Below are 25,922 nucleotides of genomic sequence, written 5' to 3' on the forward strand. Positions count from 1 at the left end.
AGGCCGCGCTCCAACGTTCGAACGCCGTCCGGGTGGCCTCGGCCAATGGGCGGAGCGGGCCACGGGTCCCCGCCCCGCCGCCGGTGACGTCTGGTGACGCCCAGAGAGCGCCGGCGGCGGAGCAGTCTGGGCCTCCGCGCTCGGAAGTCAGCTGGCTGCTGGTAGCGCGCTGCATGCAGTGTTTTGCTCGTTCTTGTGCCGCTTGTTTCCTCAGCCTCTGCCTCTCCTCCGTCTCCTCTGCCGCTCCGGCTCCGCACCATGGCTTTCGTAACCAGGCATTTCATTCGCTCCATGGCTTCTTCATCCACCGCCTCGGCCAAGAAAATCGTCATCAAGCACGTGACGGTCATTGGCGGCGGGCTGATGGGCTCCGGCATCGCGCAGGTGAGCCACCCAGCGGCAACACACCCCGTTTGCTTTCCTGCCCACCCTAAGATGAGAGCGCTGGCGGGCTACCACCCGGCGTGGTGTCCCGCCGAGAGGTCGACGTCCACGGGAAGCCCGGGACTTTTCCACCCGGTTCCTTCACCCTTGTAGTTGGTGGTTGAAAGGTCTGGTGTCGGGGCCTGTGAGTGTGTCCACTTCCAAAGAGCCTGTGTCCAGGGGCCCAGCCTCAGTTTCTTCGACCCTAAATTGCAGCCGTCCCCAGGGCCCGTTGAGGGCTCGGTGGCGTGTTGGTGAATGCACTTTGGAATGGGGCTTTACAGACAGAAGCTGGTATTGTATACGCACAAGTGGAGACATAACGTGCTTCCTTCCTCCTTGGTTTAAACCCAAATTTACTTCCATAGACCTGAAATACAATCAATTTTAATTTGATCAGTTTTTTAGAATTATGCAGTTTTCGTCAGAGCAGTTTTCTGTTGTCCTAAATGCTCTCCTTTCAACTCCTCCTCTGTTTGCTTGCTGGGTTACAAAGAGTAACAATAGTCCTCACCGTTGCAGCACTTTGTAAAGTTACCTAATCAGCTCGTGAGGCCCTGGAAGTAGGCCATAGGCAGCAGCTTGTTAACTTTAACCTTGGACTCTGCTTTCTGTACTGAGAACTGCACAATTCGGCGCTTGCAGAAAGTGGGAGGGGAAGATAAAGCTTCTGAGGGCTGGGGAGGAGACTCCAACCTTACTGTGCGTCTTCAGGACCCTGCTCTGTTCCAGCAGAGCGGTGGCTTAGGGTCAGTTGTGCAATTGATTACCTGGATACTGTGATACTTGCATCTTACTTATTTTTAGCAAATTCCAGCTCATTGGAGAAGCTAGATTTTCATATCCTAGTTAATTATATTCTTAGTATTTCAGCCCTTTGCAACGTATATTGTTGGAGGAGAAACCATTACCTATTTTTTCCTATAGGAATACTTCAATGTGGTGGCTACAGTCATGAAAGAATTTATTTTTCAGTGTCTTTCCAACCACGTCTATGCTTGCTTTTTAAAAAATCTTTTATTATTATATATCTTAATTTTGCTCTTCGTGCAAATTTTTTGCAACATAATAATTTGATTGTGTTTTCTTCTCAAATCTATATTTTATTGACATTTTAGCTTTCTTCTTACATTCTTCCATTTCTTTCTTCTGAGATCATGTGTTTGGACATACATTGCCCTTTTAATTGTGTGGATGCCCTAGCTGCTAGGTTATGGTGTCTCTCTAAACTGTGTTCTCCATGAGATGGGAGGAGTAAGTGCCTTTAACCTAAAAGTTCCAAATATTATACCATATTATAGTATACTCGAGAAAATTTAGCTTGAGCACACTTGTATTCCCCTGCTCCACCAAAATCTCCCACGGCTGAGGGAGAGAGATTTGTCATGGGTAGGTATAAAATAATGTATTTGTTTGAAAATATTTAAACAATATCTTAAGGACAAAATAATTAGGGCCATAAGCCTCCAATGCCAATATAGGAGATGGGTCCAAAAACTATTGTTGATGGTGCCTTGAAGACATCAGTGGAAGAGGATTAGAAACCAGGTAGAAACCAAGTACAAAATCAAGTTGCTCAGTTCTTAAATGCTGTATCCATTATTGGACCAAAAAAAAAAAAGTGTTACCCGAAAAGGCCCCAAAGTAGCACCTAAAAATATGAATATGGTATTGGAGCTTTCATCTGAGAAAGGAGGGCATTGATGGGAACGCAAACTTGTGGATCAAATCCTTGAGTAGTTGGACCAGGGAGTTCCTTTTGAAACTTAAGGTGGGAAAAAGAGAGCTTTTTACTCCAAAGGTTGGAAATACAATGGAACTGTCAGACCAAAAGTTGATAAAGACCAGAAGTCTAAATAGTGAACAGCTATAAGGAATAGTAGTTCCATCCTTACAGAAAAGAGTTTACAAGAGCCTCACTCACTTTCGTTGACAACTGTAATCCTGTAGAGGGGAACCTTGCTTTCCTGCAGTACATCTCAGTGCTGCTCTCCGCCAGTAGGTCAATTAGTTTCAGTGGTTTAGCTGATCCGTTTTTGCACACTACCCTGAAGCATGGAGTCTAGGCAGTATTGCCTCATTTTCTGTGCCCCTTGGCTCTTGGCACAGGGTAAATCTCTTTTGTTTCTTGAGTGCAACAGGCTATATAGTTGCTGTGTTTGACTGAAGATTAGTTCCAGTTCAGTATGGGGAATTGGATGGTCTATATGCTGGCTCTGCCTCATGTTGGCTGTATTAAATGGGAAAGTTACTTCTGTGCCTTAGTTTACTAATCTCTTAAGTAGGATTAATACTAGTACTAGCCTCATAGGAGTGTGGAGAGGATTAAATGAATTATCCCTTGTCAGGCACTTAGCACAGTGTCCGGCACCTAGTAAGAGCTCACAACAGGTTATCATCTGCCTTTATGGTTAATATTTTCATTGCAGTTATGCTTCTCCTTTTGTCCTCCCTTCCTACCACTCCCATCCCTGATTGTTGCTGCTGAGGTAGGCCTGTACTGTTTAGATGAAGAATATTGGTTGCGATTCTGTTTCATCTCGCTTAATCTTGAAGGAAAATGCCAGTTAATACTTCAGTTTGTCCAAGGTCTTCAGAAAAGAGAGAGGCACGTCTTGTCCTCCCCCCATCATATTTTTAATCCTCATAAAGTCTTAAAAACACAAGCACAAACTAGCATCTAAGGTAGGCTACTAATTCACATTTAGCTGTAATCTCCTGAACTTTTTCTGAAGTAGTTTTAATTTTAATAAATTTTAAATTTAATCAAGGTTTCTGAAGTAGTTTTAATTTTAATTTTAGTTCTGTTTACAATCTTAGTTTTTTAAAAATCATTTTTGCCATATGTTCCAATTCATGCTGACTAGGATGAAACAAATTAAATAGATTTTATGGGACACTGACTCATTTCTTGAGCAATTAAGCAATTTAAGACAAGCAAGGTCTGCTTAATTACACGTGATCAGAGCACAGGTCATTTGTACATATGTATTCTCCAAGAATATCTACTTCACCTGTCATTTTGTTTGTTTTAAATTTTAAAAATCTCTTAGACTGCAGGTTAATATTTAAGTAAGGTTAACTTATTTTATGTGTTTGCCCATTATTCACTTCTGACTTGGTTCTGATTGCCAATTTGTCTTCAGTTGGATACTTAGGCCAGCAAAGATGCCTACAGCATTAAATGACCCTTGAGCGGGGGTCAGGTTGTGTTTTGCTTTATAGAGGGGAAAATGGAAGAAAGGTACGAGCTGTGCATTTCTTCAGTTTGAGGGATGAATCCTTTATAAACCTTGCTTCGTCCATTGCCTTTTTCATACGAGGAGCCCAGAGCGCTCGTAGCTTTTAAGTTCCTGGTGAAGAGATAGAGAAATCCCTCGGCATGGCATTTCAGAGGCTGGATTTCTCAGGGCCCTGGTACAACATTCCTTTTAGAGCACTACACTTCTTGCAGGAAGTGAGAAAGTTTGCATCTTGAAGGGGTTTGGAGGTTGGGTTCTTCTCACCCAAAGTTTTTATTTTTTAGTATCTGTTTCTGGACAGAGCTCCTGAAACTGTTAAAGCAAAGGCGGGGGCAACATTCTAAGCTACAGATGAATATTTCTCTGAAATTTGTGATGCTTAATGAGGACTCAAGGGGACCCGCAAGCTCCTCCCCAGCCACTGAATTTGTTCACCCATCTCTTCTCCCTGTCCCTAGCTGAATTTCCTGGTGCTGAATAGAAGAGAGATCAGAGTTGTTGTGTATTCGTTAACTTTATTCTTTCTGTTCAGTGAATACATCTCTTGAAATTTGCTTGAATACAGTGCAGTAGCCGGGGAGAAGTTTTGGAATCACAGGAGACTGGCACAGTCACCTGGCTATAAGCTTTCCTTGTAACTGTTCTTATGGAGAGAATATTTTTATTCTCAGGTATTAACTTCCTCTTCAAGAGTATGGGACATGTGTTTGTCATGAAGTTCTTCCCTCATTTTCTCTGTTGTTGCTCACTTCTTTACTGGGCTGTTCCCTGCTCTCTGTGATGTACTGAGACAGTAAACCAGCCTGTCGGCATATTAGTCATTGGACTTGAGGTGGGACCAACAGGCAAAAAAAGAATGTCGAGAAATATGTTTGGATACCATAGAGCAGAAATGGCACCTCAGTCAGGTTTTAGATTTTTTCTGCCATGTCCTAGATCCATCCTCACTGTTATCTGTTCCCTGCTTGAGTTTCTCATTTCCTTTCCTTCCCCTTCTCTCTTCTTCCTGTATCTGCCCTTAGTCACAACCCTCACTGCCCAGCTCACAGGAAGATAATGCTGCTGCTCTCTGTTCTGTGTCTTTCCCTGGATTATGCTAACAGTGTGATGGGATAGTGTCTGGTGAGTGGTGGTCTAACGCTTGAAAGTGAACTGGCTGCTGGAGTTTGGATCCTAGCCCTTCCTTTCCTGGCTGTGGGAACCTTGCACAAGTCACTGAAACCCTCTCTGCCTCTTCCCCTTATCTGGGAATTAGGATACTCGCTTCACAGTAGTATGAGAGTTAAATGAGCTAAGTGCTTAGAGTCATACTAGCATGTTCAATGGTAACTGTTCAATAAATGTTTTTATATAGCTCCATCACTTCTAATCTGGTGATGACTTCTCTTATTTTAGATTCTCTTAATTGTTTTTGAAGATATACGATAAGGGACATATGGGGAGTTAAAACAGTTCTAAAGATTTTAAGACCAATGTGGATTGTTGAGCAAAATAATGTTAGTGCTTCATTTAGACTTTTGTGGGTATTATAATGAGTTCATACTCATAAAGCATTTACAACAGAGCCTGGCACTTTAAAAACTCTACAGATGTGACACTTTATCCGTTCAAAGTACTTGATATCTCTGTCATTTCATGTGACCATTGTAATAATCACTACTGCAGAGATGTGCTTGGGGTCAAGGGTCAGAGGCAGAGTTGGGGCCAGAACTTGATCTCTCAGGTGCTATTCTGCTGGCTAGAGGTACACGAGGCTGAGATAACCAGTTTCGCCTGCACTTTTGGTCTCTGCTGTCTTATGGGGAGGCATGGCCTACACAGGCAAGGGGAGCCTTTGTGGGCATCTGGAATTAACAGATAGCAGCTTGACCTCTCCTCAGCTCTAGACTTACAGTTAGAGTCACTTGCTGATCATTTGTCACTGTTTGGATGCTCTGCTGCCATCTCTCTGCCCGTAATAGCCTCAAAGTCACTTGCTGAAACTCAGTTCATCGTGTTACCTCCAGCTTTTCCAGAGAGCTTCCTCCTTCTGTTATTGCCATTGTTCTTCCAACCATGTGCACTCTGAAGATGGGGTCGTGGTCAGTCTGCTCCAAACAGCAAAAGGCTCTCAGACTTTCCTCTACGAGGAGGGCTCTCTCCTGAGCTTTCCTTTGTGATTCCTGGACCAGTCATTTTTACGTGGATTGTTGTGAAGTTATTTTCTCTACATTACCAAACCTAGATACTCGTTGGATTTTTTTAATTGTCTGTTTAACATACTTCTTATCTAAAAATGGAGGCACATTTTCTTGGCTTTTTAGACACACTTTTTGTTATATAAAAATCTAAGTTTATATAAAGAGGCCAGCCAATGAATTTAACTGTTTTAAGAACAAACCAGCTGATTACAGTGGTGGTGGTTGAAAGCCTCAACAGAATGCCTTTCCTGATCGTTGAAGTTAATGAAGTCAACTCGTGTCGATGGTAAAGTTTACGGTATTGCACTACTAGAGGTAATTATAAACCCAAAATTACCAGCTCTGAGAGATACAACTGATTTATGACTTTTCTTTTCCCTTCATCAAAGCACGAGAAGCTGAAGCTGGGTCTTGATGGGAAAGCACAGCCGCCTCTGGGGCACAGCCAGCATGGGGAGCACTGACACAGTGCACTTATTCTGGAAATTGGGAGGAAGTCGGAATTCGGGTATGGCAGATAGTTCAAGCAACTTTGTGAATTTTCTGAAAGAATGTAATGTTGATGAAATGCAGCCCTTCTGCAGTGTTGGGGCACATGGGACACCTCAGCTGGACCAGTTGACATAGTTCTCACAAATTCACCATTCAGGTTATGCTTTAGAGAAGCTGCTTCAAATTTGATGTTATGTTTGTGAAAATATGTCAGTCCAGTGTGCTTCTGTTTGTTGTGTTTACTTTGGCCCTGTGGCTGGAGTACTCAGGGGTTTGGACAAGTGTGCTATTCACTCGGCCTATTTTTACAGCTCTGAAACACCCTTGTCTAAAAATACTTCTCTCTGGCTAAGCTTCCCTTCCACTAAGGCTAGAGAAGTCATGGAACTGAGGACATGACCTTCAAATAAAATATTTTCCATTGCAGATTGCTTGTCTTCAAGGTCTTACAATGTGTAGGTCACTGGGTTGATTTAAATTATGGTCACTTGAGTTAAAGTGCCAGGAAGTCTTCTTATTTATTGTAAAATTAACAGATGTCTATGGGAGAAGGGAAAAGGGCTTCTTTCTTTTTGTGATCCCCTCCTCCATTGCCATCCCTTCGCAGAAAGTTGGAAATAACTTGGATGGCATCATTGCATAATTCTAGAAGAAGAATGAGTGTGATTGATATCCTTGCATTCAAGACACATGAAATTCTTTTTAAGTAAGAGCCTTCGATAATATAATTATTTTCACATTGTAGGGGGAAGCCCTCAGCTATCCTGATGAAAAGAAATCTGGACCTTCAAATGACCTAATGTCATCTTGGCTTTTCCACCAGATGTATTTGTTCAGTCACCATTTCTTGAGGGCCCACCACAGCCAGGTGGGGTCTAGGTACTCAGCAGGCCAAGATGAATGACATTTAGTCAGGAGCCTGCAGTAGGGAAGTAAAGGAGACTGGCGCTGAAGCAGATGATCATAAAACATTGTGATGGGTGCAGGGATAAGGGTATGTCGGAGTATTACAGGAACACGGGAGACACCTAGCCTGGGGATGAGAGAATGTTGGAGTGAGGATGCTTAGTATCTCAGGGTGGTTCTCAGGCTTATTTAATGAAGTGAAGTTGGGAAGAAGATATGGATAATGCAAAGGAGATTAGAAGCAGTGGCAGATGCAGGGAGTTACAGGGCTTGTGATGGTGGAACGTCAGGCAACAGTGAACAGTGTGTCTAGAGAGGGATGAAGCCCCGTCCTGGAGGGCTTTGCTTGCCATGTGTAGCAACTTAAGTTTTATTCTGTGGTACGGGGAGCCATTGAAGAGTTTGATGAAGTATGCGACATAGACAGAATTACCTTGTTGTACATATCATTTTAACCATTTAAATGTACAATTTAGTGGCATTTAAGTACATGCACATTGTGTGAAACCATTATGATCATTCACCCCAGAACTCTTCATTTTGCGAAACTGAAACTCCATACTCATTAAACAATAATTCCCCATCTCCCCTCCCCACCAGCCTCTGGCCAGCACTCCTCCACTTTCTGTCTCTGAATTTGACTATTCTAGGTACTTCATGTAAGTGAAATCATACAATATTCGTCCTTTTCTGACTGGCTTATTTCACTTAACATAATGTCTTCAAGGTTCATCTGTGTTGTAACGTGTCATAATTTTCTTCCTTTTTTTAAGTTTAGATGTAATTGACAATATAACAGTGTATTAGTTTCATTTATGCAAAATAATGATTCAATATTCGTATATATTGAGAAATGATTATTATAAGTCTAGTTAACCTGTCACCATACACAGTTACAATTTTTTGTGTGCAATGAACTCTTTTAAGGTCTACTCCCAGCAACTTTCAAATATACAATACAGTATTATTAAGTATATAGCTGAAAATTTGTTCTTTTTAACCCCCTTCACCGCCTCCTCTCTCACCTCTGGCAACCACCAATCTGTTCTCCATATCTGTGAGCTCAGTCATTTGTTCGTTTTTAAATTCCACATGTAAGTGAGATCATCATGGTGTTTGTCTTTCTCTAACTTATTTCATTTAACATAATGCTGTCAAGGTCCATCCATGTTGCAAAAAGCAGAATTTACTCCTTTTTTATGGCTGAGTAATATTTCACTCCCTCCGCTCTGGCATGTATGTGTGTACACACACACACACACACACACACACAACATTTTCTTTAATCATTTATCCATCAGTGGACACTTAAGTTACTTCTCTATCTTGGCTATTGTAAGTAATACTGCAATGAACATGGAGGTGCATATATCCTTTCAAGTGAGTGCTTCATTTTCTTTGGATAAAAAGTGGAATTGCTAGATTATATTTTTAATTTTTTGAGGATCCTCCATACTGTTTTCCATAGTAGCTACACCAATTTACATTCCCATCAGCAGCACACATGGTTTCTCTTTTCTCCGTATCTTCTCCAACACTTTTTTTTGACTTTTTCATAATAGCCATTCTGACAGGCGTGAGGTGCTATCTCATTGTGGTTTTGATTTGCATTTGCCTGATGATTGGTGATATTGAGCACCTTTTCATGTACCTCTTGGCCATCTGTATGTATGTCTTTTTTGGGAAAATATCTGTGCATTTCCCCTGCTCATTTTTTAATCAGATTGTGTTTTTTTTGTGGGGTTTTTCTGGGAGCGGGGGAGTTGTTTATTTGTTTTTGCTATTGAGTTGTATGAGTTTTTTAAATATATTTTGGATATTATTCCCCTTATCAGATATATGATTTGCAAATATTTTCTCTCATTCAGTATGTTACCTTTTCATTTTGTTGATGGTTTCTTTGGCTGTGCAGAAGCTTTTTAGTTTGAGGTGATTCCACTTGTTTATTTTAGCTTTTGTTGGCTTTGTTTTTGGTGTCAAATCATCGCTAAGGCTAATGTCAAGGAGCTTACCTCCTATGTTTTTTTCTAGTTTAATGATTTCAGGAGTTTAATGATCCATTTCGAGTTAATTTTTGTGTATGGTGTAAGATAGTCCAGTTTCATTCTTTCTCATGTGGCTGTCCAGTTTTCCCAACACCATTTATTGAAGACTGTCCTTTCCCCATTATATACTCATGGCTGATTTGTCATAAATTAATTGACCATATATGCATGATTTTATTTCAAGGCTCTCTATCTTGTTCCATTGATCTATGTGTCTGTTTTTATGCCAGTACCATGTTGTTTTGATTACTATCGCTTTGTAATAATAGTTTGAAATTAGGGCACATGATGTCTCCAGCTTTGTTCTTCTTTTTCAAGATTGCTTTGGCTATTTGAGATCTTCATACAAATTTTAGGATTGTTTGTTCTATCTTTGCGAAAAATGCCATTGGAATTTTGATAGGGGTTGCTTGAACCTGTAGATTGCTTTGAGTAGTGTGGACATTTTAACAATATAAATTCACAAGCATGGAATATCTTTCTATTTATTTGTGTCATCTTCAGTTTTTCTCATCAATGTCTTATAGTTTTCTGAGTACAGGTCTTTTACTTCCTTGATTAAATTTATTCCCAGGCATTTTGTTCTTTAGATGCAATTATAAATAGAGTTGTTTTCTTAATTTCCCTTTCTGTGAGTTCATTATTAGTGTAGTAGAAATGCAGCATTTTTGTGTGTTGATTTTGTATCCTGCAACTTTACAGAATTTTCCTTCTTTTTTAATGCATAATCCATTGGAATATTTTTAATGGAATAATATTTTATTGCATGCATATTCCATATTTTGTTTATCTATTCATCCATCAGTGGACATTTGGATTGTTTCTGCCTTTTGGCTGTTGTGAATAATGCTGCCGTGAACATGGGTGTACAACTATCTGTTAGAGGCCTTGCTTTCAGTGCTTTTGTGTATAAATCCAGAAGTGCAATTGCTGGATCATATGGTAATTATTTTTTTGAGGAATTGCCATACTGGAATTCCCATCAGCAGTGCACAAAGGTTTCAATTTTTCTCTATCCTTGCCAACACTTATTTTCTATGTCTTCGATAATGGCCATCCTAATGAATGTGACTAGATCAGAGGTTTCTACACTATGCTCTGATGGACTTAATAGAGATTCCATGAATCTCCTTGGTGGTTCCCAAACTCCCCTTTCCTGACCTTTGTTTTACATTTTGCTCTTCTGTATGCGTTCCTCTGAAGGATTTCACGGCTCAAATGTTTGCAAAGCCACCACACTGAATAATCTCTAGGGTAGTTTCCTGCTTGAAAAATCGATAGTTTTGATTATCTGTAACTAATAAACTTGAACGATAAATGCTTTTGCCCATCTTTGCCCTTGCAGTAGATGAGAAACTAAGGTGCCTCAGTTTCCCAGTGTGATAGAGAAGAGACCTATTTTGGAGGGAGGGAGTGAGCTGATGTGTCTGTGGCCAGTCCTTGACCTGGGTCACACATATGTCCCTCAGAGACAGACACAAACATAGGGACTGCATGCTTCTGGCCTTGGCCACAGCTCTTTTGTTAAAAGACATAGGACACATTCATATCCTGGAGGAAACTAAGCACAAACCCACATTCGAATCACAGGAGTGGCCGTGCTGCCCAGTGTTTGCCCTCTGGCTTCCCTTTTGCCCAGCATCTCAACTACCTGTGCCAGAAACCTGATAATCTGCTCACCAAAATAATAGAGACTTTTGTAGCATTTTTTTCCACTCGGCAGTTGACTAAAAACTTTATTAACTTTTTTCTCTGTCTTTTTCAAACTAATAATGTGATTTTTCATAACTCCAGAATAACTTGAAGGTCATATAAAATTTGTTGCAGTTTCTGGCACCAAAAACCAGCCATGATTCCTTCCGAACTTATTCTTAAAATATTTTAAACATTGAGTCTTTTAAAAAATAAGTCTTATTATTCAGGTGTTCTTTTCACGAATATTAAGTATCTCCCACATGCTAAGCATTGAAGTGGGTAAAAGGTAAAATGTGGTTGCTGCTCCTGAGTTGCTCACTGTCCAGGGGAAGAAATGGAAGTACAAACAACCACCTGTAATAAAGGCACGTGTCGCCTGCCTGTCATGTCTGGGACATGGCCTGATACAGATGAAAGTTTTGGTGGTTTAAATACCTCAAGGTAGGGCTTTTAAACACCTAAGATATGATATGACATATAGACTATGTGTTCTTATGGTAAGGAAAAAGGGACATTTAAAAAGTATATGTAAAAATGGCATATGTATATGATGTACTACATATATGTGTATGAAGTTTATATGTACTGGAAACTAGTGGGCTGCAGATAGAGGTATGCCAGAACCACACTACGCTGGGATTTGTGGGAACAGCAACTTAGACTCTGAAGAAGTGGATGATGCAACAGCTCTTTTGGAACGGTCTCCAGGTATCATCTTGAGTTCATCATCAAAAGTTGGGGTTGTGAATTTTCCCATCTTCTTTCACAGTGGGATTTCTCCTACACATTGGTTGGTTAATGACCTTTCTTCTGAGATTCGCGAGGTTTTTACAACATGAAATAGACTATGACCAGTTTGTTTTTAATTCATCTGCTGTATTTACATCCTGAGGATTGGGCCACCATTACATACATAACTGAGGGACCATTGGTAACTCACACCAGCTCCACACTGTTATTTATTTTCTTTCATTATTTGGAGTCCTGTATAAAAGTTCTGCTCTATAAATCGATAGAGGCACAAAGAAGTGACTCCCTCTGCTAGAGGTTAGGAGAGGTTTCACTAAAGCAGAAATAGCCTCTGTGTTGGATTCTGAAGGATAAGCTGGAGTCTCTCAGGCAGCAGAGGGAGAGGGAGCTTCCTGGTGGTGGGAACCACTTGGGCAGGGGGTGGAGCCACGACTAGCATAGAAGGGGGAGAAGTGCGATGTGGCTGGAGAAGAGCACAGGCTCAGGTGACTACACTCCAAAGCATGTGGTATTTAGCAGTTATTTATTGGACAACCACCATGTGCAAGGCATGTGATAAGTACTAGGGGATAAAAAGACCAAATCAATTTCTGCCATTAAGGGATTTTAAATCTAAGAGCAGAGATTGTTAGACAGAGATCCAAATGACACAGTTTACTTTGGTATAAAATAGCATAATAAGAGCAGTAAAAATCTGGCTCTGAGGTTTCAAAAATAGGAAAGAGAACATTCATTTAAAAAAAGACTTTATTGGAGGGTAATATTTGAAATGAGCCTTGAATGAGGGATAGAATTTCTTTGGGACAGTAAGGGTAAAGTTAAAGTTGTCCAGCCAGACTGTGACACTCACATAAATGGTACCATTAATGAAGGTCAAAAAGAACTGGGTTTAGAGTCAAGGTGATGACTCTAGCTTGGGACAGAATATGTTGGTTTCAGGCATAGTTAATTAAAATTATGAGGATGATTGAGATTCCAGAAGGAAAGGATACAGGTAGAAGAAAAGAATATTGAAAGTAGAACCTTGAAGGATACCTTTGTTTAGAGAAGGTTAAGAGAAGTCAATGTGGCTGAAATGAACAGACAGATAAAAAATAAACTGAAGAGAGTTTTAGAAAGGCAGCCCTAGTCGGCAATGTGCAGGCTGTACAAGATGGAACCAAAGAGAACAGGCATTGGTTTGAGCAATCAGAAGGCCATTGATAAGTTACCTGTGATTTCATCCAGCAGTGGTGGTAGAGGAACCATGTTGGTAGACTATAGGAATTGCATGGTTTGGAGAACGTGGAAGTATCTAATGTAGTAACTGGAGCGTCGGGTAACAAGCATTGTGCACTTTCCATGTTCCCAGCATCGGTCTGAGAACTTAACACATTAACTTCTTTAATCCTACAACCATCCTGTAAGATGGGTACTGTTTGTTATCCCTCATTATAGATCAGGAAACCATAGAAAGAAGGGCTGCATCACTTGCCCAAAGTCACACATTAAGTAGCTAAGCCAGGATTTAAACTTCATAAGTTCAGTTCTAGAATTTGTGCTCTGCATACCACGATGCCACCCAGCAATTGAAGGACTTTGGTGGCCAAGTGAAGGCTGCTTCAGGTGGCTAAGGATGTTTGAACCCACCCCCACCCCTTTTCTTGCTTTCTTTTTTACGTAAAGAGAGATCCCAGCCTGTTTGTAAACATGGAAGGACGCAGAAGGGAAAACCTGAAAGTGAAAGCCAGAAAAGGACAAGTCTTGGGATCAGAAGGTGTAAGCTCAAAAGCAAAATAAAATAATATACCATAGGAGGCTGTACCTGGATCCATTATTTAGGTCTCAGACCCTCACAGAGGAAGAAGGGGTCGGGGAGAGGCTGCCTAGAATAAGAATAATAAGATATTATGGTATGTCAGGCACCACCCTGGGTGTTTAACATGAGTTAACTCATTTAATCCAACAACCCTATCACCCCACTTTTACAGATGAGACAGCCCACAGAGGTTAAGGAGCATTTCCCATCTCAGCAGATGGGCTCCAGAGTGTGGCCCTTGCCCAGCTCAGAATTGTCTCAGACTGTTCCCTTAGGCCCAGCCATGGTTTGGGGGTTGGTACCAGCCAGCACAGGGAGGGGTGCTCTGGATTCAGGCAGCCCTGGCTTCAAGTCCCATTCACGTCTGGACTGTCAGTTTGCTGTGACAACACCTCCCCGCAAAGGTTATGTGAGGAACAAATGTGATCATTTCTGAGGAGTGAAAGCTCTCTGAGAGCGAGGGCTCTGTGTTTTCACCACCTTATCTCAGGGCCCAGAACAGGCACAACACAGATGTTGAGTCAATAGGAGGCAGTCAGTGAAGGGATGAATGTAGACAGGCCCTGCCTGGCGCTCCAAATGGCAGTTCCCCTTCAGCCCTAAGGAAGCATCGCTGTTGGGGTAGCAGATCAAATTAATTACCCAGCTCCGAGAAGACAAGTTTTTTGTCAGTGACCCTTGATCATTTGGTGGAAAGCATTTTCTAGTAATCTGCATTTTCACCCAAACTATTTGAAGGCTTCCCCACTGTCCAGATTGTTTGTACACCCCAGTACAATTACTTGACTTCCAAGAAAAACACAGTACTTCTTGTTCTGTTCTTAAGTCAAGAGGAGAACTAACCACCTGAAGGATTCCTGATTTTATTCAGGAGGAGTAATTGGATACCAATAACCATGGACCACCATATCTACCCTAGGAAAAAGGTTGGCCTCAGCAGCAATTAGGGATAATCCTTACAAGAAAGAATGAAGAAAGAGAAGTTATATTTCAAGGTCTAAAAGAAGAAGCTGAAGGAACTTATATAGGACAGTCTTAGGCGTAATGAGTTTTACAGTTTGAGACCTGGGCATCTAGTGGAGGAAGGAATGGGAACTTGCAAAGACCGCTCGACTTGCACTTTAAGAAGCTGAAAGAAACATCTGTTAAGGGTTGGGAGAGAGGAGCACAAAACTAAGTTGGGAGGCTATTGCTGATGAGAGTAATGAGCCCCTAAACCAGGGTGTTGTTATGTGGGACTGAAAGGGGAATCTTGAACCAGGTGTTAAACACCGTGTTTCAGTTTAAGTGTTTTCGATTCTGTAACAGTATACATACTTTCTTAATATTTGATCTTATAGTTACCATAAAAGTTAGATGAGGTCATTATTTTTCAAACTAGGGTCTTTTCAAGAATTTAAGTTTTAAAATTGTGTTTCCCTTTCATTGATGATTCTAAAATTTTAAGCATATTCCAGATGATATGAATTTTTTTTTTTAATCACTAGCGAGATCTGAGACATCAATGCCAGTATGTACATTTATGTTCAGAGTATCACTTGTGCCAAGTAAAGCCACAGTGCCTCCTCCAAGGACATTTCACTATAGGTTGAAGAGAGAAAATGGTGGGATAATGGAGCAGTTACTGGCACTTAATGCTGTTGTAAGCGCTGTGGATGCCAAAGAGCTAAGCCTCACAGTGGTTGGCAGTCTTCACACTGTGGATGTGTGTATTATGTGGATCCTGTCTTTAGATGAATAATTAGCTCTAGGCATAGTGGAAACTATGTATTGAATTTTCCTGTTCCAATGTCAAAAATAATATATGCTTATCTATTGCAGGTTTTACTGTTACAATGATTTCATCTTCAAGAGCACAAGCTACAGAACTGTTAAAATTTAAAATTGGCATTTGGCACTTGGAGATTTGGTTAATAAATAAAACTAAATGAGATATGATAGGCCTGGTGTCTGTACTCTAAACTGTAGCTGTTACTAGCGGTGGCAAACCTCCATGGACTGTTTAACGGATTTCTTCTCTCAGAGTCTCAGGATTTTGCTTAGTATTGTGGCCTGTGGAAAAGGAGGACAGGGCGTTGCTAGCTTCAGGGTGGTAGGTGTGAGCCAGTCGCCAGTCGCTGACAATCAAAGCTCAGTACACGGTAAGGTAGATGCAAATATGGCCAGAGATCAAGGCTAGAAGAGAGCCATTTCAAGTGAAAGGCTTGGAACATAACTGGGAAAACAAGTGCAGGGCCCAGCCTTCGAGAAAGGAATGGAGAAGCAAGTTCTGTTTAGGAGAGTTGTAACAAGACCCTGATGCTAAAGAGTCCCAGGCAGAAAGGCAGCCTGACCAGGCCTGACCTTTCCTTGGGGATTTTGGGGAGAGTTAAGCGGAGAGGACTCTTCCAGATAGTGTCTTCTGGTTAATGTCTAGAATTGTCTCATGGACAGAGAGCAGCAGGAAGCCATTGGACCCCACTGATTTAAGGACAGAAGTTTCCAAAAAGCGGGTAATGCCTTCTTCAACAGGGTTGTTGGATTGATCAGAAATAGTCTTGGAATATACCAAGTATGTGCCCAGCACACAGTAGATGCTCAGTACATGGCACCTCTTATTTTTGTTGCATTTGGATTTTTTCATCTTAAAGGCTTATGTTCTTTCTGTTAATTGAGGGTAGATAGAGACTGTTAGTTCTATAAGCTCCCCCAGTTCTTGGGGATCTGTCTCGTAAAAGAAATAAGACAAGTGTGTTAGTAATTCAGAAAGAAATGAGCTGGCTTTTAAGTGGCCTGTGGCTGGCTGCTTAGCCATGCTTAAAGCTGCCTCAGCTTGTTGAGCCAGTCGGGGATGAGAGTCATGCAGCTGTCAGGTCTGACATAGAGTGCAAGGAGGGAAGGGACGGATTGCCTGCATCCTGAATCCACCTCTGTGGTAGGCTATTTAGACATACCAGTCAGAGAGGAAAACCAAGCCCTTTTGGAGTAGATGAATAGAATCAGAGAACATTGGACCTACAAGCCTATGGATATTTTATTAAGCAATTAATACATACCAGGCAGTGGGCTAGATGTGGTTCGTTCATTCATTGATTCATTGTGCTCACAGTGGGCCAGGCACTGGGGTTTGCAAGGATGACTGGGACTAGGACACGAAGTTACCCTGAGGATGTTATGTCCCTTGGGTGTGCCTACAAGAAATGATTGCAAGGAACTTGAGCAGGTGGGTGGAATGAAAATGCTCCTATAACTTGAAATCACTTGGAATTATGCTATAATGTTAGTTTATTGCTACACAATAAATTTTGGCCTGCACTGTAGAGTTTCATCATAAAATGGAAAATGTTTCAAGGAGTTAAAATTTCTCTTTTTTGCCTGTATTTTCTCCGTTCACACCAACCATATCCACTTTGGGTTGAAAAAAAAAACCAACCATATCCACTTTGGGTTGAAATAGGAATGCCTTCTTTCTCTATGTCTTGGATTGACAATACCATAAGATTTCCTTTGTATTTTCTTGAAGCTTTGTGAGCTAACCAAGCAAAGAAAAGCTGAAGTAGAAAGTATTTACAAAAAAATAATTATCTGCCAGGGATAACCATTTAGAGCATGCAATTGTTGCCTTTCACTCGACCAGAAATACCAGTTTAAACATTTTGGAGAGTCCAGAATTGTAGAATATGCTCCTTCATTTGAGATAGGGAGAAAAATTGAGCTAAGTTCTCACACAGCAGCTTCTTTTAGACCAGTGAGGCACTGTGTGGCTAAGGGAAGTTAAAAAAAATGACCGCTGACCCACTGGGAAAGAAAAAGGTGTCGCCTTCTTCTGTGTTAGGTTTGGCCACTGCTTACACCTCCTGTGTCTTCTGGTTGAGATGGGGAAATAAACATTTTACAAATCTGTCATTTTGATATGGTCATCTGACATGTGCACTTCGCTCTCTTGAATGTTGCCTGGAGTGGGGAGCCTTGAATTAATAGTTGTTTTTTAGCCGGGGTGTACATATATGTGTTGTCTCTTGTGTGCTCATTCAGACCCTGGATAAAGCCTGATAGTGACTGAATGACACAGTGTCTTCTTGCGAGGAGGTGAGGGGCCTTTATTGGAGAACTTTGGATAGAAGGGGAAAGTCAGCATTTAATCTGAAAATGCTTTTTGGCCATGGTTTTTCCTGGTTGAATGTTAGTGTTTTTATAATATATGTGTCTCTTGATTTACTTGACTATTTGAGGGTTCTTTCTCTAGGTTTGGTTCTTAGTTTTAAAAACAGTAATTATAAAGATAGCATCATGGCTTCTCTGCAATAAAAAAAAATACTCTGTTGACTATTACAATCAAATATGGTTATAGTAATTTTGAAAGTGGCTTTCTAGAAAAAAGGTGCATGTCCCCTCCCTTGCTTGTCCCACTTCCCTTGGTGTCCCCCTCCCCCCGCCCCCTTTAAGTTTATTCCTTGGGAAGCTGGCCCATTCTAGGTATACGCCTCTTGTCCAGCCTTTTAAAATCAGATTCCTCACTATGGTGGTTTTTATTTTAGTTGACATCCCACATGTGGAACCTTATGTTGTTTGCTTTCGTATTTTCTAAATGATATTAAAGTCCCTAAGTAAAAGGACACTGCCCTCATTTCACCCCCTGCCCTTTTTTTTTTTTGGTCTCTGTTCCCTTCAGCTTTGGCTCCATCATGTACCAGATGTACTTGAATTTCCTCCCCTCCCCCAACACCTCGAGCAAAAAGCCTAAGTGATGCCTGCTGGAGGTGAAGTGGGGGAAAAGCGGGTTGGGACCTAGACAAGTAGGAATGTGAGGAATTGTGTCTGGCCTAGTCAAAGGATGTAGGTCAGGAGTGAAAGGAACAAAGCGAAAATCACTTGTATAATTTCAGGGGTTCTGTCAAACACAGGAGCCAAAAACAAAAGTGGGAGGGCCCTAAGCCAAAAGTGGGAGGTCCCCGAGGAGGTCCCCTGCTTGCCCCGGCCTTGCAGAAGATCTGCCTGACAGTGGTCACCACACCTCCCTTCAGCTGTTGTCTCAAAGCAGTTTGATTTCCTCACCAGCTCCATCTGGAATTGGAGATTTATTTTCTCAGTTTCTGCATCAGCATTCCCTACCTACTTCCCCCCTCCTCCCCAGGTTTGGTGATTTACTAGAAGGGCTCACAGGACCCAGCCTGTACAGTCCACCCTGCACATCTGCACATCTGCTGGTTGCATATTCATGGATTCAACCAACCGCAGGTCAATTGTAATTAACTTCCATTTAAAACCTGTCTTCCCATTTTTAAAAGTATTCTTTGGAAATCTGTCTTTGGGATTTGAACCTTTTTGGTTTTGAGTTTTGCTTTTCTGTTTGTTTCTTTTTCTCTTTGGTTTTCTGCTTTGAGTTTTAGTTGCCTAGTTTCAGAAATCTCACATCATGACTGGTTTAGAACTACAGTTGACCTTTGAACAATGTGGGGGTTAGGGGCGCTGGCCCCTGGGACAGTAGAAAAATCCACATATACCTTTTGACCCGCCCAAAAAACTTAACTACTAATAGCTTACTGTTGAAGCCTTACTGGGAAGCCTTACCAGTAACATATGCAGTTGATTAACACATATTTCGTTACATATATTATATGCTCTAGTCTTACAATAAGCTAGAGAAAAGAAAATATTATTAAGAAAATCATAAGGAAGAGAAAATACATTGAAAAAATCCAATATAAGTGGACCTGCAAAGTTCAGCCTGTGTTGTTCAAGGGTCATCTGTACTTTTTACTGTCATCTCCAGGTAGGTTTATCCTAGCTGACCTGCCCGTCTCCTCCACACCCTTGAGCCGCACAAGCGCCAAAGCAGTGGTTCTACAGGGGCTCTCATGTTGTACAGCACAGTATGGGAGGTAGTTACAGTATGGACTTCAGAACCTTGATTCAGATCCCAGGTTTTGAGACTTTGTCATCCATGTAGCGAGTGTAGAACAGTGGCTAATGAGAGCTGTGTTTTTAACAAAAACTGTGTATTCAGTTAATGTCAGCTTGTTATGTTTACTTAGTGTTTTGAAATGGTGGTAGAGTTCATGTGGAATGTGAAACTTTACTTTTTTTAACTTTAATATTTCCTTCTTTTCTAAAGAAAAAATTATTCTTATTTTGCTTTAGGTCGCTGCAGCAACGGGCCACACAGTAGTGTTGGTGGACCAGACAGAGAACATCCTGGCAAAATCCAAAAAGGCAATTGAGGAAAGCCTTAGGAGAGTGGCTAAGAAGAAGTTTGCGGAGGACCTGAAGGTAATTTCTTGTTATTAGTGTGGCTAGGGAGGCACTGGCCTTTTCTTCTTTGATTTATGTAAAACTCATTTCCCCATAACTGTAGACCAATATAATATAACCACTACACATATAAGAGGGACTGATTAGAAAACAAGAGAAGAAAATAACCATCTCGTTGCATAGGATTTGAGATTGAGAGAGTTTCTGTGGATAGTGAACTCATTCTGTCCACTGAGAGTTGAGATTGAATGACACCTATTTTGTTATAAGGATGGAAGAGGAAGAAATAGGAAGATAGATTTCATACTTGCAAGTTAGAAAGAGAATGGTATAACAAACGATGGATTTAGGTAGAAACTTTTGATTGCTTAGGTAATATCTTACTCCTATTATTGATGTGCTTACTAGAGAGGAAAATAGAGTGAATTTATTTGCAGTTTCCAGCAGCAGAAGAGATACAAGAACTCGAACCCCTAGAAGGTTGAGAACTCTGGTTTACTGACTTTTTTTTCATTGGTCCTTCGCGAATAATTAGAAATACTGCAAAAGTCACCCCAGTGAATTTTTGTTTACCTTTGTCACCTTGTTAAAGTCAGTTAAGATTGAATTCCTTGGGCTTGAATGGAATTTCTCTCCATATATAGGCAGAGAAGAGTGCAACTAGGGTTTTTGTTGTTGTTTTTCACCTGAGGAATCCACAGGGGTGTGTTTAGTTACCTTTTAAAATTTTTTTATTGTCGTAAAACATAACATAAAATTTGCCATTTTCACTATTTATAAGTGTATAACTCAGTGACTTTAATTACATTCACACTGTTGTGCAACCATCACTGCTGTTTCCGAAACCTTTTCATCTTCCCAAACAACTGTGTCCGTTAAGCAGCAACTCTCCGTTCTCTCTCCCACAGTCCCTGTTAACCTCTAATCTTTCTGTCTCTCTGAATTTGTCTACTCTAGGGACCTAATGTAAGTGAAATCATACAATATTTTTCTTTTTTTTGACTGATTTATTATTCCATTGGACATAATTCTTCAAGGTACGTCCGTGAACTTCTCTCCATTTTATAAGTAATGATATTGCATTGTGTGCATATGCCACACTTTGTTTATCCAGTCGTCTATCGATGGACACTTGAGTTGTTTTCACCTTTGGCTGTCGTGAATGACGCTGCGATGAACATTAGTATACTATCTGTTTAGGTCCCTCTTTCAGTCCTTGCAGTTACATAATTGTACGTGGCATTGCTGGGTCATATGGCAATCCTGTGTTTAGATTTTTTTGAGGAACCACTAAACTGTTTCCCATAGTAAAGGGGCTGTACCATTTTACATTCCCACCAGCAATGCATGGAGCTTCCAGATTCTCTGCATCCTGGCCAACGCTTGTTACTTTCCACTTTTTTTCATAATAGGTATTAAGGAGGTATGAAAGTGGTATCTCATGTTTTTGGTTTGCATTTTCTTAATGTCTAGTCACCTTTTACAAGTCAGAGGGACAGGTGGAGGTTGTTTTCCGAGTGAGTCTGAACTCAGGTGACCTGCAGTTTTCACTTGTTTACTCTGCATACTTCTGCAGATCATCCCCTGTGGGCAGAGACCAGCCCCTGCATCAGAGTGACTAGACGCCTCTGTGCTCAAGTGGCTCGGCTCCTGAGGAGTCACTCCTCAGAGTCTGGTCTCCTGGTGTTTCTCATCTCTGCCAGGGACAATGCTCTGAGGAGGGACCTGTCAGCTTCAACCTGCCTGGTCGACATACTGTCTTTACTTAGCTCTGTGCTGACCAGTGCAGCAGCTCTAGCGACAAGTGGCTGTTGAGCACTTGAAATGTGGCTAGTCCAGTCGAGTTATGCTGCAAGTGTTAAATAGACACCAGATTTCAAACACTCCATAGGAAAAAAATATATAAAACAAAATTTTAAAATACTGATTATATCTTGAAATGATAATGTATTAGATATATTGGGTTCAATAAAATGTTTAATCTTTTTTTTTTCTTTTTTAAAATGCAGCCAGTAGAAATTTAAAAATCATCTGTCATTTCCTATTACATTTCTGTTGAACAGCTCTGATAGTTGTCTATTCCATGATGATTTGGGATACTTTTGATGCCCAATGGGAAATTACATCTTGAAATCAAATGAAAGTTGATAGAGGCACTGACTTTCTCTGCCCCGAAGTCTCTTTGTAGAGACCTGGAGTCACAAATGAGGAAGAGGTGGGACCGTAAGCTCTTTGAGAGTAGAGGCTGTGTCTGGCATGTTTTTGAAACACCAGTTGCTGGCACGTGATGGGCAATTAATATTTGATGAATGACTCTTAAGTTTGGCTTTCTTACCCTCTCTTTTGCCCTTACTCAGCTCTTACCTACCTCCTGTGAGAGAGGAATAGTCAGCATCATCTCCCTGTCTAATGGATGATGCTGAGCTAAGCTTTCACCCTTTTCTGGAAGGATAAATTACAGGCTCTGTGGAACAGACCATGGTAGTCTATTACTCTGGACACAAATACAACGGGCCAATACAGGTGCCAGGTGCTGTGAACAGACAGTTTAGTAACTGGAGGAGAGCTGTCTAAGATCTTGGAAGATTACATCCTGTACACTAGGGGTCCCCAACCCCCTGACCATGGACCGTTAGGATTCAGGCCGCACAGCAGGAAGTGAGCAGCAGGTGAGAGAGCGAAGCTTCATCTATATTTGCAGCCGCTCCCCAGCGCTAGCATCACCGCCTCAGCTCCACCTCAGATCATCAGGCATTAGATTCTCATAGGAGCACCGATTCCTGGTGCCAAAAAGGTTAGGGACTGCTGCTATACACTACAGTGATAGTCGACCAACAGTTGGGTTTGTTCACAGGCCGATTCTTGCCATGGTGTCTAATGTACGTGGAGATGCTGCTGTCCCTAAGCAGAAACATAGGGAGTTTAATTTCTCAGAATTTCCGGCACATTCAAGATGCATCTGGGATGTATAGGCCTCTTCTTACTCTCCTCTCTCCTTCCGCCTTAGCAGCAAATTAAACACTATTTTCCGATAAGCTCAGGGAATGTTCCTTTCCTTCTTCTGCAATAGGCTGGTGATGAATTCATGGCGAAGACCCTGAGCAGCATATCGACCAGCACAGACGCAGCGTCTGTGGTCCACAGCATGGACCTGGTGGTGGAGGCCATCGTGGAGAAACTGGAGGCGAAGAATGAGCTCTTCAAGAGGCTGGACAAGTTTGCTGCCGAGTACGTGGCCCCTGACATTTTTGCTGGGTCTGAGGGCTTTGCTCCAGCTCAAGCTTTGTTCAAGGAAAGTGTCTTTTGACACTAAGCTTCCTTCTTCTACAGCCCACAGCTATTTCCCTTGTTTACCATCTTCCTACTCCCAGTTTGCTTCCGGATGCTTGGGCTACTCTGGTCTGATCCTGGTCCCCAAACGAGGGCGGAATTTCCCACGGTAAATTGAGTGTCTGTCCAGGGACAGGCCTCTCTCTTGCAAAGACAGAGGTCATGGGCCCTCCCAGGGCAGCAGATGGAGGAGGCTTGTGCATGTCCTTCAGTGTCTGCTGAGGAGCCTCAGAGCAGTTTCACGTGTTCCCCTCATTTGAGTGGAACAAATGGAAAGGTATAAGAGAAAGGGAGGCCTTTCTGTCTACACAGAGTTCCCCAGGACTCTCCTGTTTTGAGCTTTATCTGGGTTAATTCAAAACAGCCTTGGGATCATTAAAGGACGGTTGAGTTTTTACGAGGCTTCCTGGCAAAGGATGGGAGAGGAGAGCCAGCCCCAGGTAGGTCAGGGATACGACTACCTGGGCCTCAGGACTCGGCAGTGTCAGCAAGCTTGTTCACACAACGCAGCTCGAGTTCTCAGAATCTGGAGCCTTCTATCTTTCTTGACTTTTGGCAGTTGTGACTCCTGACTGATTCACTCATGCTCTCCTTGTGTCTTGGCCACACTTTACCCTTCTTGATTGGAACAAAAAGTCAAAATAAGATTATATGACAAAAGTAATTCATAGGCAGCCACCAGTGAGCAGTGGCTAAATTAAGACCCTCACGTACAAGCCTTCTGGAATGACGACCCTTAGAGTTATGTGGCCTGATGGCTGCCTGGAGAGGCCCTGCCCCTGAGAAAGAAAAGAGCCCTGCTTTTCCGTTACCTATCCATCACTGTGCTGATCTACATGATCATGCTCTGTATACTGGCATTTAGGGGCTGCAGAAACATCAGACAGAAACCAGAGACCTTCTTGGGGTGTTACCTCCCAAGTTAGCATGGAGCCCTCTAGGATAACCAAACACCTGCCCCAGGAAAGGGAGTGTAGTTAATCAGTTTGGCCTTTAATGAAATGTTGGCCATTCCCTAGTGACAACTCTGACTGCCCTCTGTGTTAGCATCAAGTAATGGAAGGACTGTAGGGCAAGTTGGGGGGCTGGGAGCCCGGGGCCAGCCCCTGCCACTTTCCTCTCTGACCGTGGGCCATCGTGAAGCCTTTCTGGCCCTCAGTTTTATCATCTGCAATTCAAGTGGAGGGCTGAGGTTTAAATAATTTCCAAGACCATCCTAGCTCCAACTCTCTAAGACTAGTTTCCGTAGTAATCTGTAAAATAGAGGTAGTGATACCTGTTGCATACTACAGATGTGACTCTGCTTCTGGCCATCAGCCATCCTTCTCTACATCATTCTTTTCATTTTAAGCAGCTCTGTTGATATATATTTTACTGCTGGCATGTTGTACAGTTAGATCCTATAACAGGGGATGAAAATATCATGCAGTAGTTGCTTCCTGGAAAAGATTGTGACTTCGCTTGCTGCGGTGTGAGAAGTACAGGTGGAAAGCTTGGCTAAGGCCCTCGTCAGCTGGGCTGAGTCCACAGCCCCCACCGCCCCTGTTTTCTGCACGCTGAAGGCGTTACTAATGACCACTATGTTTGCACTGTTGGTTTTTCTGTTAGTACATTTAAGAGAAAAGTAGTTTTTTTGGTACCTGAGTATTACAAAGAGAAAGACAAAAGACAGTCCACGAAAGTCAAGTGTTCCAAGGAGAATGAGCAGGTGCACTTTTTGTGTAAGATAAGACAACCCTGTGTGTTTAATCTGTCGGCATGCTGTGTGGAAAGAAGGCGTGTGAGACGCTGTAGGAGCAGAGCCGGCGCCACCGTTTGGGAGAGGGGACGTAGAGGTCCACTGGGAGGAGATGTGAATTTCCTTCTGGTAAAACGTGTGCTGGGGGTGCCATAGGTTGGGGACCCCTGGGACTGGGCTCCGCTGTAACTTCATCCTTCCACGAAATGCGCTTGGTGCACCTTTGTTTCCCTTTTTTGCAGATGGGGTGCCCTTTAAACCCTGTAAAAAGGTATATATTACCAGTGTGACAGCCCCAGCCAGCACCGCCGTGGGTGGCCTTGCTGCCATGATTCAGGGTGTGCAGCTAAACGACACTTGTGTCAGCCACACTCGTTGTTATTACAGTGGACCTTTTCTCATTACCTTCTGTAATGAGCAGTAGTTTATATTATTTCCTTCACTGACTAAAAAGCAAGAAGCTTTGAAAACTAGAATTTTAAAACTTAAAAAAATGTCATTTTTTTAAAGAAGGGAAAAGCTCTGGCTTTTAAATTGGCTGACCTGGCAGTTGTTTGAGAAAGGTGGGTATTGTAGTGCCTTGAAAGTGAAGCTCGCTTCTGAGCCAAGGACGGGAAGGGTCTCCCCAGAGGCTCTTGGCCACCATGACTCTTCCTTTTACTCCACTCTTCTCTTTTCAGACTACTTGTTTATTCTCCGTTCCCCTCCACCCCTCCCCACACCAGACCCCGATTTTAGGCAGATTGTTGTATTGGCTTTTGGTCACAGGAACCCCCAAATCTGGTCAGTAAGGGACCACTCCCCTTCCTGTACTGTGACCAGGCCTTTGTGGTTCTAATTAGCATTAGGCAGTTTTGTGTGTACTTAACCACAAGGTGGCGCTATAGGAAAGCCTAGAACTCTTGCCTGTTTAAAGATTTGCCTGTCATGCTTTTGAACCCCATTTTTTTGTGGTCTTATAAAATTAAATTTGATTAAGTCAGTATGGATTTTTTTAAACTGGTAATATTTTATACACACAAAGGAGATAGTACTGCTTTTTTTGGAGCAAAATACCTTGAACTGCATTTATTGTATATACATCTATTCTTC

The 25,922-nt window shown here is 42.0% G+C and overlaps 1 protein-coding gene across 2 annotated transcripts in view; it reads left to right on the forward strand.

Annotated features, from left to right (window-relative positions):
• The first annotated feature begins 86 nt into the window (after nucleotides 1–86).
• The window catches only part of HADH (hydroxyacyl-CoA dehydrogenase), a 58,667-nt gene continuing 32,831 nt past the window's right edge, over nucleotides 87–25,922 (forward strand). Inside the window, exons 1-3 of one of the 2 annotated variants that reach the window (XM_015594905.2) lie at nucleotides 87–384; nucleotides 19,652–19,780; nucleotides 22,833–22,990. In XM_015594905.2, the coding sequence (XP_015450391.1) occupies nucleotides 259–384; nucleotides 19,652–19,780; nucleotides 22,833–22,990 (413 nt within the window). In that variant the 5' untranslated portion in view covers nucleotides 87–258. The remainder of the gene's footprint in view (nucleotides 385–19,651; nucleotides 19,781–22,832; nucleotides 22,991–25,922) is intronic. The other variant, XM_006918898.3, reaches the window with a different exon arrangement.

Source organism: Pteropus alecto, unplaced genomic scaffold (genome assembly GCF_000325575.1).
Source record: "Pteropus alecto unplaced genomic scaffold, ASM32557v1 scaffold5, whole genome shotgun sequence".
In the NCBI taxonomy this organism is placed as follows: Eukaryota; Metazoa; Chordata; class Mammalia; order Chiroptera; family Pteropodidae; genus Pteropus; species Pteropus alecto.